Source organism: Curcuma longa, chromosome 1 (assembly GCF_044706935.1).
Source record: "Curcuma longa cultivar G26 ecotype Majalengka, Jawa Barat chromosome 1, ITB_CL_G26_1.1, whole genome shotgun sequence".
Classification (NCBI taxonomy): Eukaryota; Viridiplantae; Streptophyta; class Magnoliopsida; order Zingiberales; family Zingiberaceae; genus Curcuma; species Curcuma longa.
In genome coordinates this window covers 17,146,218-17,171,391 of record NC_133861.1, presented here as the reverse complement: position 1 = coordinate 17,171,391, position 25,174 = coordinate 17,146,218, and the positions used below count along the sequence as shown (strand labels likewise).

Below are 25,174 nucleotides of genomic sequence, written 5' to 3'. Positions count from 1 at the left end.
GAGTACTATCGCCCTAGCCGCCGCCGGCGTCAACACGACGGCGAAGGAGCCGGTGAGGCAAATTACGGGGCACTGTATGGATCAGGGGACGGCGCCGGCGGGGACGTCGGAGCTGGAAGAACCACGACGGCAAGCTTCTGACCTCGTTCGCAATGATCTGCAACTCCACACATGTACCATTTCCTTCCAGGTGTTTTGAGAGGCACCACATCCCTGCCACTCCTCAGCACTTTGTTTCCTCCATTTGGTTTGCACGCCCTGAACTCTTCTCCACTCACTGGGATCACATTGTGAAACCCTGCAGTGTACTTGAATACTGCAGAGATTTCAAAAACACAAAATCAGTGTTTGTTAAATTAGAAACCGAAGGCCAACTCAAACTAAAATAGTATATATCTTACCGAGCTTGTCGCCAACCCTGAGTTCCTTTGTGCGAGCCGCTGCCCAACTGGTGTAGTTGAAGCCTGGCCTCCATCCAGCGTCATCACCAACGACGAAGTTTGTTGCCGTGGCTGACGGCAACGCATAAGCGACCATGGGGAGAAGCAGCGCGAGCGTCAGCCAGGAAGCCATTAATGGAGCTCGAATCGGTTAATTTCTTTCTATTGCTGAGTTTGTTGAAATGGGAATGCAAATTCTATGGCTATATATAGGCATTGGTGGGATTCAAGTGTAGGTCGGCAGGAACAGGAAGGTACTTGGCCTGATCCTCGATCGGTTTCGCTGTTGCTCGTATGAGTTGAAGAAGGACGAGCCGAGACAAGATAGAGCGACATTGCCGATGGAAGCAGAGAAGAACTGGTCAAATTCAACTCGCTTGGATTTTCTTTTAACCAATTCATCATAAATTCATAATCAAAATTTTTAAACCAGATCAAATGGGTTTCGTATTCCCCTTAACTCATTTTGCAAAATTCATGGAGAACTGAAAAGTCTTCCATTTTAGTACAAAAAGAAGATAAAGAATGGAGATTGAACCAGTCAAACTTAATCGGCAAGGCCTGTCAAAAAGACCACTTAATATAAGCAAGAATCTCCTTGTCCTGTTCTTGATTCTTGGAGAAATTTGCCAATTGACGACGAAACTGCATGCCGACCTTTGCCTGCCAATTAACTGTATTAATCTAATGGCTCAAATGGACGAAGTCCATGCCAGGATCTTGTATATATATACACCTGCTTTCCAGTTACAGAAGCAACAGAATTAACTCAATAACACAGAGCGACGACATCAAGCTCAGTACTTAGCCTCGTCAATGGCTTCCAAGCAGGTCCTTGCAGTGCTTCTGTCCTTGGCCACTGCGCTGCTACCATTTGCCATGACAACAGATATTATAGTCGGCGATGAGAATGGTTGGATGCCAGGCTTCAACTACACAGAATGGGCAGCCAGCAAAGTGTTTATGGTCGGAGACAACTTAGGTAATCAATTCAATTGCATGTTTGATCACTTAGGATTGTATAAGTTTATGTGTTATAATTTTTTTTCTCTCTTTTTTTGCAGTCTTCGAGTACAGCGTAGGGGATCACAATGTCATCCCGGTCGGAGGAGAAGAATTCAAGGCATGCAATGCAACTGGAGCAACCAAAGTGTTTAACACTGGCCACGACGTGATACCTCTTAAGACGACAGGAAAGAGATGGTACCTTTGTGGAATTGCAGGCCATTGTCAAGGAGGTCAGAAGCTAGTCATCAATGTTCTTCCGGCCGCGAGTCCTGCCCCTGCTCTGTCTCCTCCGGCACAGACTTCGTCTTCGAACTCGATCATGAAATACACATACCGAATGGTGATGGTGATAGCAGCAGTGATTGCGATTATGAACGGAAGATGAATTCATTCATTAATAGCGATTTAATTTGGTTCCCATTCTTTTGAGTCGGTGTCTCTGTTGAACCATTGATGTTGGGTTGAAGTTGAAGGAGTTTGCATTGGGCCTATTCTTTTGTATTTTTAATTAACTTTATCTTATAGACGGACAATGTTATTGATCCTTCTCATTATAATGGTCTTGACTTTATTATAAAATATCGATGAAAATCTAGAATAAAGCATTTGAAATAATTCTTTATGACTGCTAGATATAAATGCATTTTCAAATATCATAAAATGCCATCACTTGTGCGAAGATGTAAATATGTGCATGATTTATACATAATCAGTTATATCACAGTGCGTATCAAAACTCTATAGCATGTTACACGGTTTATTAAATTAACAAATACATATAAAATATCTAAAAATGGCACAAACACTTTTCTTTTGCAAATATAGCCCCAACTATTTAAAATTTCAACTATTAGATTCGGTTTCAATTGAATCGCGTACAAATAAACTAGAGTACTATTTAATAAAAATATCTATCTACGCCTTTATTGTTAATCTTGGTATTAATTTTCATTCACATGATATGGATTTTAGGAGCTTATAATAAATTACTATTAGAAAGTAGATAGTACACGTCTAATAACTTTTCCTTAATTAATTGATATGAAAATTATTTTTTTAACTACAAATCGGTTGGCATGAAAATTGATGAGTATCTTTTATATAATACTTCTACAAGTTATATATATGCACCATGGTTCTTACTCTAGCGGTAGCGTAATTAATATTCTTTAATAGTCGACTTTTCGTTATGGCGATTTCACATAGTACGTTGACTTCAAATTTAGATAAAACAAAATTGAACAATTAAATTTTTTTGAAAAAGATGATGAGGAAGAATATATATCAGAATCATGAAAAGATTCATAATAATCTGCATCACATAAATTGATCGCATCTATCATCTTCAAACTTACGCTTGAAATAGATGATCGATACATTTTATTTTAAAGCAACACCATTCGGCTCAGGCATTACAATATATGATCAAACTCTTCAGGCCTTAACGATCATCACCGTCGTTGTTGCCACCAGCAACAGGACTATTTGAACAACATCCGCCGTGATTCGCAACGAACTTGATGGCGGCGGGAGGACATTGGATGGTTGAGGAGTCGGCGGCAAAGGAGAAGGAGAAGGTGGAGAAGGAATCGGTGGAGTTGGAGTTGGAGGTGGAGTTGCAGCTGGAGCAACATTGATGACTAGCTTCTGGCCCCTTTGACAGTGATCTCCAATCCCGGACAAGTACCATCTCCTTCCCTCAGAGTTGAGGAGCAGCACATCGTGGCCGCTTGTAAGAACAACATTAGATGACCCACTTGCATTGCACGCCTTGAATTCGTCTCCCCCTACTGGGATCACATTGTCATCCCCTCGAGTGTAATTGAACACTGCAAAGATGTTCAGATTCTGAGAGAGATATATATATATACGGCGATAACATCCACAATAAAACTAAAAAGCATATATAAAGAATAGTGAAAGCAGATCTTACCAATTTGGTCACCAACCCTGAACACCATGCTGTTGGCCCAATTGGTGTAGTTGTAGTCCGGCCTCCAGCCAACCTGTCCGCCGATCACAATATCTGCCGCCACGGCAAATGGCAGCACAGCAGCCGCCGTGGCGATTAAAACCACCACGAGCTCCCGCCTGGAAGCCATTATTAGTATTGGAACTGCTCTGTTAATTACTGATATATCTCAGAAGCTTGCTTCTGATTCATTTATGCTTTGTCACTCGATCTATATATTTATAGTCATTTTGGTGTGGCATCGATCAGCGGAAGCTTCTTAATTAACAATTAATTTGAGCCTTGTTTTGGCTGTGGCCAGGAAGGAGGAGCACTGCTAGGAATCGAAGAGGACAAAACAGAGCACCCCGTCAACACAGTTAACAGGTGCGAGTTAGAAGCAGTACAGCGACGGTGTTGCCGATGGGAGTGCCGGCTTTAATTTCGAGGTTCAAATAAAACACCGTAAAATGTATGAAGATGGTTTGGTAGACATCGAGTTCAACGTCGGAGTGCCGCATAATTAATTGCGACGGGGATTTTGAGATTGGTGGTGTTTCTCTTCTTGAATTAATTTTTTAATAATCTTTACTTTAATCTTTAAAAGTGATTTTTTACATAGATTTCGTATGTCTGTGTTTAGTATATTTTATTGCAATTAATAGTATCAGTGTACTAATTAATGAAGTAAAAATAAATAAATCTACATCGTTGACCTATCCTCCTAATCTCAATGCCTCTTTTTTCATTAATTATTTTCTAACTTGATCAATCCGCTTGTACCACCTCATCTGATTACTCTCTACACTTAGCTTAACTAACCCATGTGACTCGATCACCCTCTCGATTTGACTAGCTAATTTATTTATTTAATTCGATCTAAACCTGTTCAATTCATCTAATTGATTTATTTGTTCATCATATACATATTTTAAAAATAAATAAATAACATTTTTGGAAGAAAAAAATACATAAAGAGTTTAAGAATAATTATTAGGAATCATAATTTCCTAAAACTCAATTGTAAAAATTATTTAAAATAATAATTTATGTAAAATAATATTTTAAATTTAGTATTACAATCAAATATAATATAAGAAAACCTAATTCATACAAATTCTTAACAAACAAAATAGTTACACTGATTTTTCTAAATTAAAGGTGTAATTGCACTCTGGTCAGCCTGTATTTGTGTTGTGTCGGGACAAATCTAACACATACAATAATTATACGGTTCATAATTGCAAAATAGTTAACTCATGCTCGGTGGCCCAATTTATACTTCTACTGATAAGTGTAGAATCAACAGATGAGTCTAGCAGTCAATGGCGGAGTCAGCCCGGGTGATTTATCCGAGCTGATCCGAACTCTTGGGTTAGCTGACGATATACTCTCGAGCTATCTCTTAATTTTTTTCTCATCCTTAAATCAATTTTTTTTCATCTCATCGCCGTCAGACCCCCGCGCTATAAGTCGGGTAATGACAAACCTGACTACACCCTTCCTAGCAGTTCAAGACACAATCGAAAAATCAACATATATGGCCTCCGAAACATGATTGAATTGGTTACTAGGGAGTAAATTTGTTGAAGTGAGCAAGGTGAAGCCGAGACATACCTTTCTATAGTGGTCAATTGTAATTTTTCGATTTATCTCCTCATAAATGATCGTGAGATCACTGACATAGCTAGTGGTGGGCTGCACTGGACTCCAGCCCAATGCAGCCCAATAATTTTTAATTCAATATGTTAAATTAAAATTTAAAAAATTAAAATAGTCTAGTCAATCTTACTAATTAGCTTAAGATAGTTTAGGATTTTGATTATATCATTAAAAGTAAGATCAACTGTGTAGAACGGTTGGAATGATAGATTTTACTTTTTGCCAACGTATATGTGATCCAAAGACGCACAAAAAGAAACAAGATAAATTGTATTACTTAACCTCCACTTTCTTTAATTTATAGGTTATTGAATCCAAAGAAACACATAAATTGTACTAGTGTCCAATGTCATAACAAGCACCAATCCCACAGACTGCATCAAACACATTTATTTTAGAACCAATTCAACATCTTGAAAATTCTTCACGCCAACACAATCAATGCCGCCGCCGCCGCTGCCGCCAGCACCTTGTACGTGTTTGACATGATTTGGATGGACGAACTTGGAGAAGGAGCAGCAGGTGTTGGAGCAGCCGGAGGCGAGGCAGGAGCAGCCGGAGGCCAGGCAGGAGCAGGAGTCGTCAGAACAGTGATGGCAAACTTCTGGCCCTGAGAGCAGTGATCTGCCACCCCACACAGGTACCATTTCCTCCCTGCAGTTTTGAGAGGCACCACATCATGGCCGGAGGTGAAGTTACGAGGCGATTGGGTAACGTTGCACTCCTTGAATTCCGCTCCATTCACAGGGATGACATTGTGAAATCCTGGAGTGTAGTTGAAAACTGCAAAACAAATGTACACTCTTATTCCTACCAGTGCCCGTGAATTTATTTGTCGTACTGACTTGCACCTTAATAATTATCTAACGACAGATTTACAGACGACATTTAATCATAACTATGCACACTACAATCCTGTTCTGATTTATATAGAAATTACCCAGATTGTCGCCAACCCAGAACTCTTGGGTAGCAGCCCATGCAGTGTAGTTGACGCCAAGCCCCCAGCCGTCTTTACCACCAACCACAATATCTCCTGCCATGGCAAATGGAGCAACAGCAGAGACCATGGCAAGAATTAATGCGAACATCTGCTTGGAAGCCATGGAGCTAAAGAATGCTAGATTCAAGCTCCTCTAAACTCGATGCGGAGAGGAGATCGATGCTTGTAGAATTAGCAAGGCAAGTATATATAGCAATTGATAACATGACTGAGTCAGCGATGAGAGTTCGTCCTGAATCGATGCTTAAGCATTGTGTTAGCTGTCCGATGCAACATGTAATAGGAAAAAGTAAAGAGAACTAAACGAAGAGGACAAGAAAATTGGAGTCCAACGGCAAAGACAATGAAGTTCAGGTATAAAGTATATACTTAGCATATATTACAATTCTTCTTTCCTCGGTGTTGCTGTTCATTTTGTAACCCTTTGACATGATGCCAGACTGTTTTAAAAAATTTATTGTTGGTTAATTTTGGGGGATTGTCCTGTAGAACTGTAGCAATAGCAATCTATTTTACTTAACTTCAACATTTTGATGGACACACAAATCTCGAACGATTCTTTTGAGATTGTTTGCTAGCCCCATAATTTTCTTTAATCTTTTATTAAAATTCGGATGATTGATTAATTTGTTTGTTTGTGTTCAGAAGCAAGAATCATGAGATTTCATTGAGTTGAAGCACTTAACGGTACTACAGAATTCTAGCAAGACACGACACACTTGGCCAATTAATAACTGACTCAAAACCAAAAACATTATTATGAAAAATAGTGATAAAGTTGGGGCAGCTCTCTCACTTGGCACTGGCCAGTTGAGTGCGGAGGAGCTTAGCCGCAGCGACCATGCTGGTGAGAGCAGGCTTGACTTCAGCATACTTGCGAGTCTTGAGCCCACAGTCCGGGTTGACCCAGAGGATGTTGGTTTCAAGCACAGCAAGCATTTTGTTGATGCGGTCGGCAATCTCCTCAGTGGAGGGTATCCTGGGGGAGTGGATGTCGTACACGCCCGGGCCAATGCCAGCACCGTACTTGACTCCCTCGCGGAAGACAGAAAGCAGCTTCTCGTCAGACCGGGAGTTCTCAATGGTGATCACATCGGCATCCATGTCAATGATGGAATGGATGATGTCGTTGAAGTTAGAGTAGCACATATGAGTGTGGATCTGTACATAAAAGATGAATGGTTGAGCGAAGATTCATCAGATGTGGAGGCTACTACTTCAAGGGTAAAAGTGGAACCTGAGTAGTGTCCTGAACACCACAGTTTGTGATTCTGAAGGAATGAACAGCCCACTCTAAATAGAAAGCTTCCTCAGACTTGCGAAGAGGAAGGCCTTCACGGAGAGCTGCTTCATCGATCTGAATAACCTGGATACCAGCAGCTTCCAAATCCTCCACCTCTTTTTTAATAGCAAGAGCAATCTGGTAGCAAGTCTCAAACCTGATACAGCAAGCAACCAGATTAATTTTAAAGATAATTTTGATGTAATGAGTTTCTAGAGAAACTGGCTCACCTGGGTTGGTCATTCCTAACAAAGGACCAGTTGAGAATTGTGACGGGACCCGTCAACATACCCTTCATTGGGCGAGCAGTCATGCTTTGGGCCAGTTTAGACCAGAAAACAGTCATGGCCTTAGGACGGCTAACATCACCGTAAATGATGGGAGGCTTAACACAGCGTGAACCATAAGATTGCACCCAACCATTCACAGTGAATGCAAAGCCCGAAAGTTGTTCCCCGAAATATTCAACCATGTCGTTTCTCTGCGGTGACAATAAGACAAATATGTGACTGAAGACGGGACATATTTCCTGATAGGAAACAAGATAGTATGGCTTGCATGCTCACCTCAGGCTCTCCATGGACCAAAACATCAATATCAAGTTCTTCTTGGAGCTTGACAACCTTGCTGATTTCCTCCGTGATGGCCTTCACATATTCTTCCTCTGAGATTCTGAGAGTATACATGGCGATGAATATACAACCATTACAGCTAGGAGTGTAAGAAAAGGAGAATAAATAAATAAGAGCACCCACTTCTTTGCCTTGTATTCCCGTCGGACTCTTCGAAGATCCATTGTCTGAGGGAATGATCCAATTGTGGTTGTAGGAAGAATTGGAAGGTTAAGCTTTTTCTGCTGTGCATCTAGCCTGGCACTAACATTTGTGACCCGACGGTGGTCAGAACCCTTCAAAGCAGCAGCCTACAATGCCATCATTGAATCATAAGGAGGTTCAGAGAAACCAGAAATTAACTGCAGTCTAAGATACAGTACAGCTTTTTGAACTTCTTCATTGGTCACCCTAGGAGATGACTTTCTTGAAGACTGGGCAACAGCATTAGCTGAGAAGAAAGCCTGTTCACATAAACCAGCAAATATAAGAGTGTGCATATAGAACCTGAGCACGGTGAACAGAACAAGTTGTAATGGAAGAAAAGCATATCCCGATTAGATTAATCAAGTTCCATTCATCACCAAAATCTATGTGCAGAGAGACCAAACCCATAGTGCTTCTGTGCCACTAGTAGTGTCTGACACATAAGTGTATCAATGGGATCTCACGAAACCATAGTGTGAAAGAAGAGAGATCTATCATGATCCTGTGTCACTAGATTCAACACTTCCAGATATGTCTATATTCGATAAATTATTGAAGGGACCACCAAATCGATTTCCTTGGCCACCAAAAGAAACATAGACGCAGATATCAAACTTGTAGGCGGATTGGTAGAATTACCTCATCCTTTTGACCAGCCAAGGCTTTAGCCAATGCATTCACTTCAACCACCTTTTGAGCAGCAAAAGCAAGCCATGACTTAATCTCACTATCCAATTTTGTTTCATTGACAAGGTCTACAGCAGTGTGCATCAGTGAGCATGACGTAGACACAACAAGCTTGTCTACAGGCAAACAACAAATTCCATCAGTTGCATTTTCAATATAAAGGCAATTGGAAAGAGTAAAAAAGTGATCCATGAATACCTTTGCCAACAATGGCCTCAAGAGCCTCAAGTCTGGTGAGAGATGATGCAAGATCATTTGCCCAAATATTCCTTCCATCAACAACTCCGGCAAAAAGATATTTTCCAGCAGGGAAGCCTACAGTCTTGATCAAGTCAACTGTTTGGGTTCCACGAACAAGATCAAAACCAAAACCAGAGACACTCTTCAAAGCAGTGATAGTCCTGAAAAATCCAAAATAATAATGAAAATTTTCAAAGAACATACAATACATTATCAGTGATATGAACAGACTAACTTGTATGTTTCAGCAGGCACATCAGCAAAATATGTCTCAATAAGCACATGCAAGCCAGACAGGGACGATTCTAGTTCAGAGTAGGCCTTTGTGAATGCCTCTATCTGGTAGGATTCAAGATCCTTGACAAGGGTTGGCTCATCAAACTGAATCCATGAAGCACCAGCTTCCTTCAGCTCTGCAATAACTTCCCTGTTGTTTTACAACATTGCAATTTCTAAGAACATATAAAGTAAATCTAAATAAATATTATAGGGATTGGTTTAGGATCTTTACTTGTAAACAGCAAGAATGCTTTCAAGAAGTGAGAGAGGAGAAAATGACTTCTCAACACCTCTAGCTGGTTTTGAGAGCAACAGGTATGTTACAGGACCAATGAGAACAGGGACAGTCTCAATTCCCAACTGTAGATAACAAAATCACACAAATAAGATGATTGATCAATGAGATGCATAAAAGCATCAAAATAAGACTTCCTACAATATTTAATCAACCAAACTATTTAAAGAAGAGCTAAGGATCACTCATAAATGTCACAAACATAACACTACTAGAATATCTAATTCCTGGTACAACTAAAATCCAACGTGCAATTGAAGTTTCAAGTCACTCACTTTGACAACATAGATAACTCGAATACAAAACCAGTTAATGAACCATAGAACTGAGATAATTTGGTTTAAAAAGATAGCTTTGGCAGCATGTAAGAATAGATTATACATGTAAATGTTTCCATTTTATCATCAAAGGAAAATATATTGATGATCAAGGAAACAACAAAATGATGGGCATTCACGCATCCTTGGAGAGCTAGAGGATATTTTGTTAAGCCTCCAATCAGATAGAAAAAAACAAATTTATATTTTCACAAAAACAAGCACGATACCATCAGCATGAGTCAAAATGATACTGATAAAATAGGAACAACTGAATAAGAATGGCCGGACAAGAGAACTCAAGTTTAATAATAAAAAAAGAAGGAACCCGGTACATACCGCCTTTGCCTCCTTATATTCAGAGACTGCCTTGTAAGAGGAGTATGAAAATTTTGTGTGCGGGCCCAACTCAGGGACAATGAAATGACTATAAAGTAATAATGTATCATCAGAAGTACAAAATCAGAAGAATAACCAACTTAGGTGACAGGAAGTTCAAGAGGACCTACTAGTTTGTGTCGAACCACTTGGTCATCTCCATAGCAGGAACAGAGGCATTTCCCCTGGCCATAGAGAAATAGATATCATACCCAATCTCTCCACCAGTATAGTTGTACCTCTCGGGAACAGCACCAAGCATTGCCGTGGCATCAAGAACTTGATCATAATAAGAAAAAGTATTGCTGGGAATGTATTTGATTCCAGCATCAGCCATTTGCTTCCAAATAGAACGTCTGAGATCGGTGGCAACCTTTTGCAAGTCTTTGCCGCTGCTCTTCCCATCCCAAAAGGACTCCAATGCAAATTTGAGCTCTCTCTTGGGCCCCATGCGCGGATATCCAACAATGTGTGATGCCATTTTACTATAAATGACAAGAAAATGAAACTACAATCTTAAGTGAAAACATCATCCTTGTTATGGATATAAATAACAGTAGCCACTTTCAAAAAGAAAAAAAAAAGGAGAAAAAGAAAAGAAAGAAAAGCACAACCTAATTAGGAGGACCACAAAATAACTAACAGAATTATATACCGAACTATCTTGTCCATACCATATTAGAGAACTTAAATGCGTCTAACCCTCATATGCATGCATTAGATAAGTAAAACAAATTGTGATGAATTTAATTTAATGAAACTAGCTTGTCCATAACATCTTAGGGACCTTAGATATCGCACTGGTGCCAAGAATAATGAAAGCAATGTAGTGAGATCAATGGACTACATCGCTACCATATCCATCAAAACTTAGTCCCAGCTGAAACTATTAACGATAGATATCACTACAATTTTTTTAGTGTTGGCAAATCCTCGTGCAAGGTGGTTAATTGAAAGAGAATAGAAAAGATAGAATGAAGTAAAGGGATGAGGACACAATAAACAGGGACAGTAAGTCATTCAGTCAACAACTTCAAGGCATTGATAGAAAGGGAGGCCAATCTAAGTCGCATGGACAAACAACAAACACATGGGATGCAATCGAGAAGTGCGTTTCCTCAATCCAAAAGAGCTGATTAAAAGCCACATGCAAGGTGGTTAATTGAACGAGAATATAACAGATAGAATGAAGTAAAGGGATGAGGACAAAATAAACTGGGACAGTAAGCCATTCAGTCAACAACTTCAAGGCATTGATAGAAAGGGAGGCCAATCTAAGTCGCATGGAAAAAACAACAAACACATGGGATGCAATCGAGAAGTGCGTTTCCTCAATCTGGTTAAAAGCAACAAAAAATAGCCGACAACAAAGGTAAAATCGCCGCAATCTAACCAACATGGCAACATCAGATATACGGAGGAATGATGACACATGAACTCCAAAAAAGAAGGTCCACTCCTTCAAGCCTAAAGCGCCAGATCTGAGTCGTATTAATCATCAAAAGTCCAGAAAGGTATGCAGATTTAACATTTCACTCAAGCCCAAAGGTTTCGCAATCAGCATGAGATCAAAACTGAGAGAAATCAAGCATGAAAACACAGATCCGGGAGCAAATATGACCAAGCGATCGCGATCCATAACTGACAGAAACAGATCCAGAACGCAAAAACCAGCCGAAGGAGATTTTACCAAAATAGTGAAGATTCATATCAATATGCAAAAATCCAAACGTCTGAGCATTAGCGAAGGGTACTAACCAGTAAACCCTCGACAAAAAACAATGTCAAGAAATTTCTTGGACGAATAAGACCCAAAAGGTTCTTCTTCGATGTGAAAAAAACGAAAATATTATAGCGAGGAAGCTCGGATCTAGTGGCGAAGAGTAAATCGCGAGCAAGAAGAGCTTACCTTCGATAGCGGAGTAGGCTCGGGAACTAAGGAAGCGCAAGGGATGGCGAAGAGAGAAGCACGAGCGTACGCTGTGGTACGCAGCGCTATTAATAGACTCGGATACGCCAGCACTACACCAACCAAAAATGAAATTAAAAAATAATTTAAAATAAGCTAAAACAAAAATAGGGTAAAAATGTAACTATAAAATCTTCTACTTTCTTTTCTTCAACAATTACAATTATTTCTTTCACAAATAGATTAATATTTTTATTTCTTAAATTCCTATTTCAGTTTCATTTTGATTTTTTTTTTCAAAAAAAGTAAGTGATTGAATCGATTGGTTTAGTTACAAATTTTAATCGCACTCCTATGAAGAGCCTTTATTATTTATTTTTGAAAAAAAAGGAATTGGTGGATGTAGGTGCACCTAAAATCTACCCATATAGTGAACTAACTACATTTTAGTCATCCCATATTATCAAAATTTATTCTGAACTATTAATTATTATTTAATTATCAGCGGTTACGATTAATTTGATCGAATTGGACGATCGATAGGAAAGATGTCCCCTTCGCGGTAGGTGAGGAGGTTGGTGAAATGGTGTTACACCAATGGCGATGGAGAGGCTAAGGTGGTGGTGATGGTGGGCTCACATGTTCAAAATTTAATCTAAATAAACATTTTCTTTTCCCATTTTTTATCAGCTCTTCTTGCTAGAAAAATATTTAAAAAATCAGATGGAAGAGTGAAAATTTTCTATTATTAATTTGCGAAAGAAGAGAAATGTGACCGACACACAGAGTCGAAGAGAAAGTGGACAAAGCTATAAATTAACAACATGTGATGTGCAAAGCAGTCTCTTGACAATTCAAGGACGGACAGAAAGGAAGTTGGATCTTGTCTGTTAACTGTAAGGAAGTACAGTCTGCGGGCATGGAGAGGTCTGGATAAAGGTAAAAAGATGTTGATTTTTATCAGTCATTCATGCTCGTAAAGTGTTCGATCTTCTTTCTTCCCAAGTGTTGTTTTATCAATGAATAATATGTTTTATTTCTCTCTTTGTTTTTTTTAAAAGGCGCTAATTAATCAGAATTCAGAGAGAAGCACCACGAGAGAAAATAACTAATGAATTAGGCATGATTTCCCTTAGCTCGGTTAAGATAAAGTTGCAGCTGAATTGTTGTATTATAATTTTGCTAAAGATCACAACAACAATGATTGCTACATCCACCTACTCTTTGATTAGTTGTGACATAAGTTGTGAAATACTCAATCACTCTAGTGTATATATAAATGATTCTATTTATTTCTGGAATGTGCACAATGCATTCCAACAATCTTTGAATGAAAATATCATACTTATTGTGTGATTACCTGTTATAAAAAGCATTCAACTGATAGGTATGGTAAAAAAAAACAAACTATAACATAGATCTCCATCTATTTATGCGACTTTATTATATATTTCCACGTTAAAAGGCTGCTATTTTTGCAGTTAAATCATGTGAATCATATGGACGACTCCTGCATTAGGATTTGGTTGAAACTTGAAATTCAATTTTGATCAGAGTTTTTCTATGAGAGAATGGCCTTACAGATTCACGTCCCTATCTGATCGAGGTCTACGACGAAGGAAAGCTGATAGAACAAATAAAACTTTTTTATTTGCCCATTTAGATTTGGTCGGGGAGTCCCGCCATCAACAAAGCCTTTTGAAAAATATTTTATTTCACAAAAATATATATTTAATTGAAGTAATTAGCTCATATTCTTACTGGTTACGGTTATGTTTAATTTGTTGAATTGACAATTAATTATAAATGTTTGGAAATAACAAAATCGTGACATATTTGGTATTATAACAGTAGAGATATTATTCTTAAGTAACGAGATAAACGAGTCTCTACCTACTAGGTTCTAAGGACAAACTTGAAAGCCTGCACTCTGGTATAGGATTAAAAACAACATAGCAAATCATGAAAGAACATATCATTTGGTTGAAATGTTTCCTCAGAAATCAACCCCTCTTGCAACCCGACAACCCCAACGTGCTCAGACTGTGGCTTCGGCAGTCGGCACTCGGCACCAAGAAATTGTCAGCGGGTGAGGACAAACTGATGGGAAAGTCTTGAAAACCCGTTCCGGTTGATTCTTGCAGAACAAAAATTTTCCCAGAAATGATTTCAAATTGCCCTCATAGTCGATCAAACGAAGTTTGATCGACGCATTTAGATCATTAGGCTCTTGTGTTTGATTTACAGGATCCAATATAAAAGGGATAATTTAACTTATGCGGAAACATTAAATTATACTTTTCTTCGGACTGTTGCGAAGGATGTGGATGACCTCTCGATCTTCTGCTGTATTCCTCTTCTCTTTCTCGAACGTTGTGTGGCAACGATCCTTCGAGAATTTCTCCACCAGAATTCTCCTCTCCGATGGCTAGCAAATTTTCATTCCTTCTCTTTGTCTAGAGAAAAGAGAAGAGGAAAAGGAGGTTGGCTGCCGAGAGTTTCGGCCACCAAAGATTAATGTCGTCTGTCTCAAACCTGTTGAGAGCCTCCTCTTTTATAGCCTAGTCATATCATAAATATGGTATAATTTGAGCCATAAATATGGTATGATTGACTCGTAAACATGGTATGATTTAAATCAATCAGATTGAAGAATTTGATATGATTTCGGAAGTAACCAATTCTGTCTGCGGAAGAAATAAAATTATGATTCTAATCAAATCAAATCTCATCCAGATTTGATTCTAATCAAATCAAATTTCATACAGATTTGATTCAAATCTCTTCCAGATTTGATTCTAATCAAATCAAATCTCATCCAGATTTGATTCTAAAAATCAAATCTCATACAGATTTGATTCAAATCTCATCCAGATTTGATTCTAATCAAATCAAATCTCATCCAGATTTGATTCTAATCAAATCTCATCCAGATTTGATCAAATCAAATCTTATCCAGATTTGATTAGAAAAATCATAATTAATTTTCTCTGTGGAAGAAAATTAATAATTTCGTAACGAAAATTTTAATCGAAATTTCTTAACAAAATTTTTCTCCAGAAAAATAATTTCAGAAATTCTTAAAATTTCTTATCCAAAATTTCATATAATTTTCTTAGGTGGATATGAGGTTTTATCCAGAAGCTACAGCAGGGACCTAGAGGAGAAATTGATTTTGGCCTCCTGATGGACTTGGGCTTCCTGTGTTCTCCCTGAACACCCAACTCAAGCCCATCAATAATAACTCATTCCACTAGAGAGTTATTATTGCACTACCGCACCAATCCCATATTATTGTATGAGCTCCTTCTTATTATAAGTGCATTAATCTCCCTGTGTTTAAGATATCGTATGTCCGTCAATTAAATGAGTTACTGACAACTCGAATTTAATCAACTTCTAATCCAAGAGTAGTACCACTCAACCTTATTATCATGCGGACAAGGTCCACCTGCAGGGTTTATATGATAATCCTTATGAGCTCCTCAAGGGGACATCATCAGCCTAGATTATAGGACACAGTTTCCTTCTATAATCAACAACACACCATGTACATAATACTACTTTCCAACTCATCGGACCTTTTGATCTATCGTTCTAAATCTCACCCTTTGATGAATCAAAGAAGTACATACTAAGTACATGTGTTTGTTATTATATCGGGATTAAGAGCATGTACATCTATAGTAATAGAGGTTTAGTTCAATTATATAGTCAGTATAAATCGAACAATCCTCAGATGGTCCTGTTCAATACACACTTAGTGTACTAGTGTAATTTTATAGTCAAGACAGATTAAGACCAAATTACACTACAACCACTCCAATGGTTTGTCCAATCCATCTTGGTTGTGAACACTATTTATAATCTATAAGGAACTGATAACATGGTTTTCTGTGTGTGACTCCGCACACCATGTTTATCTACAGTATAGATTAAATAGACACTTGCATAAAAACTAAATGCATATATTGACCAAATGTGATTCTTATTTCAGAATGTTTATTTATATAGCTAGGATTCTGGTATACATCCCAACACAAACAACCCGAGCTGGCTCATATGCGGGACAGCAGGAGGATGTTGGCTAACCAGATGCCATGGCACCAGAGGACAAACGAGACAACGTGCAGCGCTGACAGCTAGGGCACTGTGACGTGCGGTTGTATACCCAGACCGCAGTTATGGGAGTACGGGATCGAGTTACTGCTGTGGCCCTCACACTCTTCGCCAGGTTTCCGAGCCGCTTCCTAATAGCTCATGTCTAGATTCATGTGGCGGTCGAAGGCTATGAATTTGCCCACTAAGTTGCGACCGTTCTAGATCGTGACGAGTGACGCGAATCCGGAGGCAGTTGATGTGCCGCAGCGTCTTTGAGCCCTTAGACATAACAGTAGTGTACGAGTCTAGTCAAGAGGTGTGTCTCGTGGCATATGCCCGAGCAAGACAGTTCAATGTTGACAACCTAATCAATCAACAAAAAAGGAAATGTAAGCAGACTAGAAAAGATATACACTAAATTGTGCAAAAATCAAGCAAGCCAAACAAAGCATGTGCCATTCATGTGGCGGTCGAAGGCTATGAATTTGCCCACTAAGTTGCGACCGTTCTAGATCGTGACGAGTGACGCGAATCCGAAACAGTAAATTTCAGGCAGTTGATGTGCCGCAGCGTCTTTGAGCCCTTAGACATAACAGTAGTGTATGAGTCTAGTCAAGAGGTGTGTCTCGTGGCATATGCCCGAGCAAGACAGTTCAATAGATGAGATAATATGCATGCAACGATTGCCAGTTATGTTTTCTTTCACAGAATCCGTCATTCAACGGTCTTACATAATCAATTTCACAACAATCTGTGAAGAACTATATAAATCAAAAAACTATAATAGATCATGACAGAAACGTGACCACTCGAAAGCACCCATAGTGAGTAGCGGGCTCAATCAAGATAAAATGTCAGTAGATAAATACCTCACTGTATTTCAAATCATTGAATAGGTAAAAAGATTTTTAAAAACTTTTATTGTTTTTATTTTCGTTCTCACTGTTGATATATATTCTTATCTCATCATTCTTTCAAATCTCATATTTATTCGCATACCAACATATCCTATCCATATTTATATATATATATATATTTAATGTATTTTATCTTAGGCATTTCCATAGGTAATTTGTTATCGTGTGTGCATTTCTTTTACATTTTGTAAATTACACAAGAAGTCTCAATAATTACGTACACTTAAATATCGCAACGATCGAAATCATATCTAAGACTTGATGTATCATTTGCCAATTTAAAAAGTAGCACATGTGCCGCGTTTATATTATAATTTATAAATTGCTCAGGAAAGTGGACACGATTACATTTTTAAAAAACGATTTATTTTTAAATATAAATAATTGAAAAAAAGTCGATGTATCGATCAAATCAAATAATTGAGCTGATAGATAAATCCAGACCTAGGCGCGTCCTGTGTCTTATAATATTCATATATTTAATCAAACTGCAATTATTTTCCCCTGTGGAAATAATTGTATCTGGATCGCATGTGGAAAAGAAGGATGACTGTGTCTCCCTGCCGAATTAAATGGTTAATAGTTTGAGAAACATTTAATTAGAGAAAAATTAATTTGCCACTGTACTTTATTTTTTATTTTAGAATATTCCTGCTAATGGAAAGGATGTAATGCATACGATAGAATAAAATTTGGATGGGAGATGACAAGGAAAAAATAATAATTTTAAAACAATATTTAATTGTTAAGTTGTTAATTTTTTAAAAAATATTTATACTTCTAAATCTTCTTTGTCTTCCATTGATTTTGGTGTTAAAACATTCCATTCCTTAACTTACAGGTCTTTTCATTTAATTTTTTTAATTTATTGTGTACTATTGTTTGTATGAGAAAAAATAATATTAAAATCAGAAAGCATTTTGATTGTATTTTATAATTATAAAATAAATAAATAAATAATATCTTGAAGTATGAGAGCTAAAATAAAAAAATCAATAAATTATGAGCAGGTTATTCTTCCACGGTTCCACCATCTATAAAGCACAAGTGAAACGAGGGAAGAAGGGCGAGAAGGAATAAGGAAAGCCAAAGATTCTTTGTTATTTGATAGGTGAAAGCTAGAAATTCTTGCTTGCACGGAAGAAGTGCGAAGGAGGAGTAGTGGAGGAGGAGGAGGAGGAGCCGAGGAGGAAGAAGAAGAGAAAGGATTAAGAGACAGGCGAGAAGTGTTCGTTTTCTCCTGCCTGGTCTCCCCTCTCTCTCTGTTTATTCGCTTAAAAAGGAGGCAAAAACCCAGTCTTTTTGTTATATTTTTGCGTTCGCTTGTGATGCGGTTCGAGGAGGGGACGGGGAAGAAGAGAGGGGGCGTCCGTGCGGGGTTACGGTTCCTGACGAGGCGCAAGCAGGTGGATTCTAAGCGTGCGTGGTCGGACGGAGGTCACCAGCTCGCTAAGGCGTTGTCAGTTCCGCAGCTTGTGGGCATAGGTAGTGCCGTCGATTTATTCAAGTTCTCATCTTCTATGTTTGCTCCTGTTCTTCTTATTACTTTCGAGTTAGATTTTTAGTCCTTATCTATGCGGTGCCGCTGTCGGATTTGTCCAGTTTCTTCTCTCTCTTTGGGTAATACGCCACTTTTTTTCACTTTCGGCTGTTAATATATAGAGATGTTTTTTTTCTTAATTTTTTCGTTAGTCGGGAAGGAAAATGGTCATCTTTGCTGCAGTTGGTGAATTTATCATCGGTTCGTTCCTCTTCAAGTGAAGCGCGGAGCTGATGGGTAAATTGGCTTGGTTTTGTCAGGAGTTTACAAATTTTTAAACACATATTTTGAGTTAAGTTGTAGCCTTCGTGATAGTCTACAAAAATTAAAAACATTTAGAATTTGGTGGATTTTATCAATTAACTCAATTTTCTTCTCGACAAAATATATTTAACACACACATATGCATTATTTAGGTTAGTTTTAAAGGTAAAAGATTTAAATTTTCAGTGTATTCTAGCACTTTGGTCAATTTATCGACTGGGTAGCTATTTTTACCAACGGCGAATTCAAATGCGCATTATTAGCTTGAGTCTATAAGTCTTTGTGTTGGTTGAGAAGGCAAAAGATTTAAACTTGCGTGAATTCTAGCACTTTGCTCTATTTTCAGCAGTTTACTAGTTTAGCTGCCACTTTCCCTCTTACCTCGCATGATACAGTCAATGGTTAGGGTTTGCAAGTTGCCTCTCATAGCTTCATTGTGGGATTAAGTTGTTTTTATTAAGTTAATTCTATGGTTCTGGAAAAAATGTTTTTCGTCCTACATTTTTTCTTTTTCTTACCCTTAGAAGAATTTTTCGATTTGACAATATTTCTCTTCCTTTCTTTATAGGTGTTGGTTCAACAATAGGTGCTGGAGTTTATGTTCTTGTTGGAACTGTTGCCAGAGAGCATGCTGGGCCAGCACTCACCATCTCTTTTCTGATAGCTGGGATAGCAGCTGCTCTTTCAGCTTTCTGCTATGCTGAGCTTGCGAGTCGATGCCCTTCTGCAGGAAGCGCCTATCACTATTCATACATCTGTGTTGGAGAAGGGTAACCATTTAGTCTAGTAAGAATGCTAATTAAGCTGTTAGTGTTGTTATTAAATGGCAAACCAAACCATTCCAATGTGCAGTATTAAGATGGTATCAGAAAAACTAGTTTTATTGAAAAATGTAGGCCATATTAGTGATTGACATAAATGACCATATATAATGAACCGTGGAACTATGTAAATCAATCACACTTGTGACATAATAATATCCATGTTGCTGGGCCCAAATTATTGAGACTATATATGCCTTTACACTATGTTGAGCAATTATTTGACATAATAATATCCATGTTGCTGGGCCCAAATAATTGAGACTATATATGCCTTTACTATGTTGAGCAATTATTTCACTAAATATAAGCTAGTTATTTCTAAGTTTGTTGTCTTTGTCAGGGTTGCGTGGATTATTGGCTGGGCTTTAATTCTTGAATATACAATTGGAGGGTCAGCTGTTGCGCGTGGTATATCTCCAAATTTGGTTAGTATCTCAGGACTTGGTAATTCTTTTGTATTCATATTTTGGAACACTATATTGCACTTGTTACTTGTACTAGCTGTTGTTTGGAATCTGGTGTTAGTATGTTGGATTGAAAACTTGGGAGTTCGAAATTTCCATGATGAATGATTGTTTATTGTTAGCAATGCACTTTTAGCAAAATTCAGATGATTTCCTACCAATCTTCTAAATTTTCTACTTCTGACTTGTAGTATCTGCTTATAGTAATTGTGCCACTTTTTTTTTTTCAAGCAAATTGCACTTTGTGCTTTTCTGCTTCACGTGTTGGAACTTTTTCATGGATACATTGTTTTCAAGTTTTTGTTCTTGACTTTTATCTTTTGCTATTTATTTACTTTTTCCTTTGACCTTGTTATTTCACATCTCATGAGATTAATAGTTTTTTAGGTATTTTTCTTGAAAAATTGATACTAATGTGCATATCATAATTCTTGTTAAGATTGTGAGAAATCTCTTTCTTTTTAAGTGAATTCTTGTCTTATGCTGTGCAATTGAAATTAGAAATTTAATTTCCTTTCCTCATTCAGCACCCAAAATCTAATTGTATATTTGTATACCCAGCAGAATGCATAACATGAAAAAATTGTTGTTGACTATGTTTTTTTGTATTATGCATTCTTGTACTGAAATACAAACAATGGGTGATATGATCTTTAACGGAAATTATTGGAACAGTGACAAATGATGGTAATCTAACAAGATTGTATCTTGACACTTGAAATTGATTTCAGGCATTAGTTTTTGGAGGACCAGATAGTCTGCCTATATATTTAGAACGCATTTATATTCCAGGTCTTGATATTGTTGTGGATCCATGTGCTGCTGTTCTTGTACTGGTTGTAACTGGATTACTCTGTTTGGGAATAAAGGAGGTATGCCACCCAGTGCGAAGTTTTTTACACCAATGTTGATTGCTTGCTACATTTTTGACATTAGTTGTTTTATCATGCAGAGCGCGCTTGTACAGTCAATTGTCACAGCACTAAATGTTTGTGTCTTATTATTTGTTATTATTGCCGGTGGGTATATTGCCTTTCAGACTGGATGGGTTGGCTATACTGTAGCTGGCGGGTAATTGTGTGACTCAAAATTCCATACAAGCACTAGATTGTTTCTTGGAACTTGATCATTGTGTGCTCTAATCTTTCAGATATTTTCCTTACGGGGTAAATGGAGTTCTTGCTGGTTCAGCAACTGTTTTCTTTTCATATATAGGGTTTGATTCTGTTGCCAGCACTGCTGAGGAGGTTAGATTTTATTTATTTATTTTGCTTCAAGTGATCCTAAGGCAGCTGCTGCCGCCTAAAAGAATTTTTCACAAGGATTACAAGTTTGGTGGCTGTGATTGTGAAATTCTGGAAAATGATGAAAAGAGTTTGCCCTTCTCTGTATTAGTCAGTATTTTTTTTGTGGTAATTGCAGGTTAAGCATCCTCAAAGAGATTTGCCATTAGGAATAGCAACTTCTTTGTCTGTATGCTGCTTATTGTATATGGCAGTCTCTGCTGTGGTTGTCGGCTTGGTTCCATATTTTGCTATGGACCCTGACACTCCGATATCATCTGCATTTACTCGGAATGATGTTCACTGGGTAGCGTAAGTAGGTTGCCTATGCATCTGAGTTCTTGAATTCTTGTTCCTTTTCTAATTCTTCTTTTGGCATCATGGTGACAGGTACATAATTACATCAGGTGCAGTTCTTGCACTATGCTCATCTTTGATGGGTTCACTTCTCCCACAGGTACAGGATAAGTGAATACATCCTGATGGCTTTTCCTCACTTTTATTGCAGATTTTTTACCATTTATGATTATTTTGCTCTTTATGTTGCAAATATAATGAAAAATGAAAACTAATTGTGTGAAACAAGTGCTTTGGTACAATGTATCAAAATATGTCTTGGCGTTTACTAGGTAAGCTGGTTAAGTCCTTGTTGATAACAAGGAAAGTGTTGGCCTTGGTTGTTTGTCTTAATAATTGCATTTTTAAACTTGCAATAGTCATAAACCTTATCACCATGTGATTTTTCTCTGAGTAGCACAGTAGTTGCTAATTTTCTTTTGATAGTTATAATAATGTTACTCGACCATGAATCAAGGTACCTTACCATGCTTCCTTTGAGCAATATGTAACAATATCAGCAAGATCAAGAACCTGAGACAGTGTTTTGAAATACAGTACTGCGCCACACTAATTTCACCGGTAAATAGGAGATTGTGTTTCGAGTAACCTCGGGCTACAAGATTGGTTTCTTTGTGTGTGTTCACCAGTTATCTACAAGATAAATTATTTATGATTGTTTCATTTGACTATGTCTAGATGATTACTTGTGATAATGCAGTTTACTAATGTTTGCATTTGTTTGCTTCTTTTGCCAGCCTAGAATACTGATGGCAATGGCTAGAGATGGATTGTTGCCATCATTTTTTTCTGATGTTAATAAGCGCACACAAATTCCTGTCAAGAGCACAATTCTCACTGGAATTTTTGCGGCGTCCCTAGCATTCTTTATGGACGTTTCACAACTGGCTGGAATGGTAAGATCACTTAAGGATCTAGTGTTTTCTTTGAAGATTTGAGCATTCTTCTTTTGTTGTCATTTTATCCTGATGAACAAACAAAGAAAAGCTGCAGTATACCATCTATTTACTTCGTATCTTAACGTATAGGTCAGCGTTGGCACACTTCTTGCGTTTACCATAGTTGCAGTTTCAATTTTGATACTGCGATATGTTCCTCCACATGAGGTGCCACTGCCATCATCTCTTCGTGAATCAATTGAGTCAGTTTCTTTTCGCTATAACAATAATCAAAGCCATGATGATGTCACATCCCAAGCAATTTCTAAGGAATCAGCTGACTCTCCTCTCATTGTGAAGGAACTTAAGAAAGGTATCTACACCTAAAATCAATCCTCTCAATGCAATTTTATTTTCAGATATCTGTTTCTTGTAGACATTTTGTTCAAAGTCATCAATATATCAGTTGATCTTTGCAGAGAATTTGAGCGACCAAACTAGGCGTCAGAAAGCAGCTTGGAGCATATCATCTATTTGTGTTGGAGTGCTCATCCTCACTACTTCAGCTTCTTATTCATTTTTGCCCAAGTAGGTTTTAATTTCCCAACATTGAGTGAATCATTCCTTGTCAGTTACATATATCTACTAGCCGAATTTCGTGAGCTTTGGTGTCTTCCATGCTCTGAGATGAATTATTTGCAACCATTAACAATCATAAAATGACTTTCATACGGTACATTTGTTCATGCTGTTCTTATGTCCACCTCCAACATTAAATACGATAAAATTTTCTCTACTCTATGAGCTTTTGCTCTGGATCTTCATTGATGATTCGTCGTCAACCTGTGATCCTGTTTATAGACAGCATAAGTAACATCAAATTGATAGTTGATGCATACATAATGCTGAGAATGGCACACAAGGGCAATTAATTACCAGAAGCAAAAAAGTACCTTGAAAATTTCCAGGACCTTTTTTTCTACATTTGATGAGTTTGATAAATCCATCTGATGTTCTTCGAATTAATGTTTCTTGACAGTGTCCTACGCTATACGACATGCTCTATCGGCGGTTTGCTTCTTTTGGGCGGTCTGTTTGTGTTATCCTGGATAGATCAAGATGATGCTCGCCATAACTTTGGGCACACTGGAGGTACTGCATACTGTCATTCCTTTTGAAATGCCATGAGTTCTAACATTTTCAGTTGTAACTCAGTAACAAGAAGACTGACTCTTTTCAGGTTTCATTTGCCCCTTCGTCCCATTTCTCCCTGTTTGTTGCATCCTTGTCAATGCATATCTTCTCGTAAATCTCGGGTAAGTTATCTAGTAAATACCATGAAAATCATTCAAAAATGTTTTAAAAAAGGGATTCAAAATGGTTATCATCATCAATCTGAGACAACTCCCAAACTAGTAAAGAGTAAAGACTTGCTTAGCTTCAAAGATCGTAAAACGAACATTGCTTGCATCAATAAGAAATCACTAACCACATAACTTCGATTGTCTTTTGGTATCAGTGCTGGCACATGGTTTCGAGTATCGCTCTGGTTGTTGCTCGGAGTTTTTGTGTACTTGTTCTATGGACGAACCCACAGCTCTCTGATGGATGTAGTATATGTTCCCGCGGTGCATGTCGATGAAATATACAGAACCTCAGAGAGCGTAGCTTGAAGCCCAGCAAAATCATGGCGAATAGTTGCATATTTTGGTTACGACGAATGATCTTGTTCTTGCATGGTTGTGTGCTGGTACTAGTCACTAGTGTTGTAAACATATGTACTGCTACAATCTCTACAGGAATGTAAAATAGTATTGATTATATAATCATGCATAAATTTAGAAGATTAAATGACTACCTTTTGTTATAATTATAAATTCAATGAATGTAAAAGGCAATTGAAGAAGGTAATTCACTTTAAAGATAAAAAATTCTTTGAAATTATACTGTTACATGAAACAAATAATTTGTAAGAAAAATAAAAAATTTAAATTTAGTTTTATTATTTTAATAATTATAATTATTATTATTAGTTGATTAAACCCAATATCCAGCTCATCTCCGATTTCCATGACTTCCGAGTCTTCTCGTTTTTCCATTCGTCTTCAAGTAAACGAGTGCCGTGAAACGTGGGCCCCAAGCAATGGCTAAGTCGGGTCTTCCGGGGCCCTTTTTTCTGGTAATACTTTTCCTGCAATGCATGGACTTACGGAGCCCACATTGTTGCGAACAAGTAGCAAGAAGGGTAGCGTTTAGGGTACGAAAAGGTAAATTGGA

The 25,174-nt window shown here is 37.8% G+C and overlaps 6 protein-coding genes across 7 annotated transcripts; 2 read left to right on the top strand and 4 right to left on the bottom strand.

Moving 5' to 3' along the window:
* Positions 1 to 62: 62 nt before the first annotated feature.
* Positions 63 to 573, bottom strand: LOC141838826 (blue copper protein 1b-like). The gene is made up of 2 exons (XM_074726420.1): positions 402 to 573; positions 63 to 316 (listed from the first exon to the last, which is right to left on the bottom strand). Exons 1-2 carry the CDS (start codon positions 571 to 573, stop codon positions 63 to 65), a joined length of 426 nt encoding a protein of 141 aa, XP_074582521.1.
* Positions 574 to 1,256: 683 nt separating this feature from the next.
* LOC141825101 (blue copper protein 1a-like) lies at positions 1,257 to 1,833 on the top strand. The gene is made up of 2 exons (XM_074712496.1): positions 1,257 to 1,422; positions 1,505 to 1,833. Exons 1-2 carry the CDS (start codon positions 1,257 to 1,259, stop codon positions 1,831 to 1,833), a joined length of 495 nt encoding a protein of 164 aa, XP_074568597.1.
* A 1,049-nt stretch (positions 1,834 to 2,882) lies between these two features.
* Positions 2,883 to 3,553, bottom strand: LOC141838836 (blue copper protein 1a-like). The gene is made up of 2 exons (XM_074726431.1): positions 3,382 to 3,553; positions 2,883 to 3,277 (listed from the first exon to the last, which is right to left on the bottom strand). Exons 1-2 carry the CDS (start codon positions 3,548 to 3,550, stop codon positions 2,883 to 2,885), a joined length of 564 nt encoding a protein of 187 aa, XP_074582532.1. The 5' UTR covers positions 3,551 to 3,553.
* Positions 3,554 to 5,441: 1,888 nt separating this feature from the next.
* LOC141838817 (mavicyanin-like) lies at positions 5,442 to 6,274 on the bottom strand. The gene is made up of 2 exons (XM_074726408.1): positions 6,002 to 6,274; positions 5,442 to 5,844 (listed from the first exon to the last, which is right to left on the bottom strand). Exons 1-2 carry the CDS (start codon positions 6,165 to 6,167, stop codon positions 5,486 to 5,488), a joined length of 525 nt encoding a protein of 174 aa, XP_074582509.1. The 5' UTR covers positions 6,168 to 6,274; the 3' UTR covers positions 5,442 to 5,485.
* Positions 6,275 to 6,708: 434 nt separating this feature from the next.
* LOC141829690 (5-methyltetrahydropteroyltriglutamate--homocysteine methyltransferase 2-like) lies at positions 6,709 to 12,325 on the bottom strand. Its single transcript, XM_074717216.1, has 13 exons — positions 12,270 to 12,325; positions 10,492 to 10,845; positions 10,322 to 10,409; positions 9,603 to 9,730; positions 9,327 to 9,518; positions 9,050 to 9,252; positions 8,804 to 8,967; positions 8,341 to 8,421; positions 8,102 to 8,268; positions 7,913 to 8,018; positions 7,577 to 7,827; positions 7,302 to 7,503; positions 6,709 to 7,225 (listed from the first exon to the last, which is right to left on the bottom strand). Exons 2-13 carry the CDS (start codon positions 10,839 to 10,841, stop codon positions 6,857 to 6,859), a joined length of 2,301 nt encoding a protein of 766 aa, XP_074573317.1. The 5' UTR covers positions 10,842 to 10,845; positions 12,270 to 12,325; the 3' UTR covers positions 6,709 to 6,856.
* A 6,032-nt stretch (positions 12,326 to 18,357) lies between these two features.
* Positions 18,358 to 24,748, top strand: LOC141829634 (cationic amino acid transporter 2, vacuolar-like). 2 transcript variants are annotated; one of them, XM_074717165.1, is made up of 14 exons: positions 18,358 to 18,772; positions 19,678 to 19,861; positions 20,256 to 20,340; positions 21,111 to 21,251; positions 21,332 to 21,450; positions 21,530 to 21,626; positions 21,802 to 21,974; positions 22,053 to 22,119; positions 22,757 to 22,915; positions 23,048 to 23,270; positions 23,377 to 23,485; positions 23,937 to 24,049; positions 24,138 to 24,213; positions 24,417 to 24,748. In XM_074717165.1, exons 1-14 carry the CDS (start codon positions 18,616 to 18,618, stop codon positions 24,568 to 24,570), a joined length of 1,857 nt encoding a protein of 618 aa, XP_074573266.1. In that variant the 5' UTR covers positions 18,358 to 18,615; the 3' UTR covers positions 24,571 to 24,748. The 2 variants fall into 2 exon arrangements, with proteins under 2 accessions (XP_074573266.1, XP_074573258.1); XM_074717157.1 differs by having other exon boundaries at positions 19,660 to 19,861.
* The last annotated feature ends 426 nt before the right edge of the window (positions 24,749 to 25,174 follow it).

Coding starts and splice junctions, on each gene's coding strand:
- LOC141838826 (XM_074726420.1), bottom strand. CDS start 573: ATGGCTTCCTGGCTGACGCTCGCGCTGCTTCTCCCCATGGTCGCTTAT. Junction 317..401: donor CAGGGTTGGCGACAAGCTCG/GTAAGATATATA, acceptor AAATCTCTGCAG/TATTCAAGTACACTGCAGGG.
- LOC141825101 (XM_074712496.1), top strand. CDS start 1,257: ATGGCTTCCAAGCAGGTCCTTGCAGTGCTTCTGTCCTTGGCCACTGCG. Junction 1,423..1,504: donor TATGGTCGGAGACAACTTAG/GTAATCAATTCA, acceptor CTTTTTTTGCAG/TCTTCGAGTACAGCGTAGGG.
- LOC141838836 (XM_074726431.1), bottom strand. CDS start 3,550: ATGGCTTCCAGGCGGGAGCTCGTGGTGGTTTTAATCGCCACGGCGGCT. Junction 3,278..3,381: donor CAGGGTTGGTGACCAAATTG/GTAAGATCTGCT, acceptor ACATCTTTGCAG/TGTTCAATTACACTCGAGGG.
- LOC141838817 (XM_074726408.1), bottom strand. CDS start 6,167: ATGGCTTCCAAGCAGATGTTCGCATTAATTCTTGCCATGGTCTCTGCT. Junction 5,845..6,001: donor CTGGGTTGGCGACAATCTGG/GTAATTTCTATA, acceptor TTTGTTTTGCAG/TTTTCAACTACACTCCAGGA.
- LOC141829690 (XM_074717216.1), bottom strand. CDS start 10,841: ATGGCATCACACATTGTTGGATATCCGCGCATGGGGCCCAAGAGAGAG. Junction 9,519..9,602: donor AGCATTCTTGCTGTTTACAA/GTAAAGATCCTA, acceptor GTAAAACAACAG/GGAAGTTATTGCAGAGCTGA. Junction 7,504..7,576: donor GTTAGGAATGACCAACCCAG/GTGAGCCAGTTT, acceptor TTGCTGTATCAG/GTTTGAGACTTGCTACCAGA.
- LOC141829634 (XM_074717157.1), top strand. CDS start 18,616: ATGCGGTTCGAGGAGGGGACGGGGAAGAAGAGAGGGGGCGTCCGTGCG. Junction 21,252..21,331: donor TCTGTTTGGGAATAAAGGAG/GTATGCCACCCA, acceptor TTTATCATGCAG/AGCGCGCTTGTACAGTCAAT. Junction 21,627..21,801: donor TTGCCAGCACTGCTGAGGAG/GTTAGATTTTAT, acceptor TGGTAATTGCAG/GTTAAGCATCCTCAAAGAGA.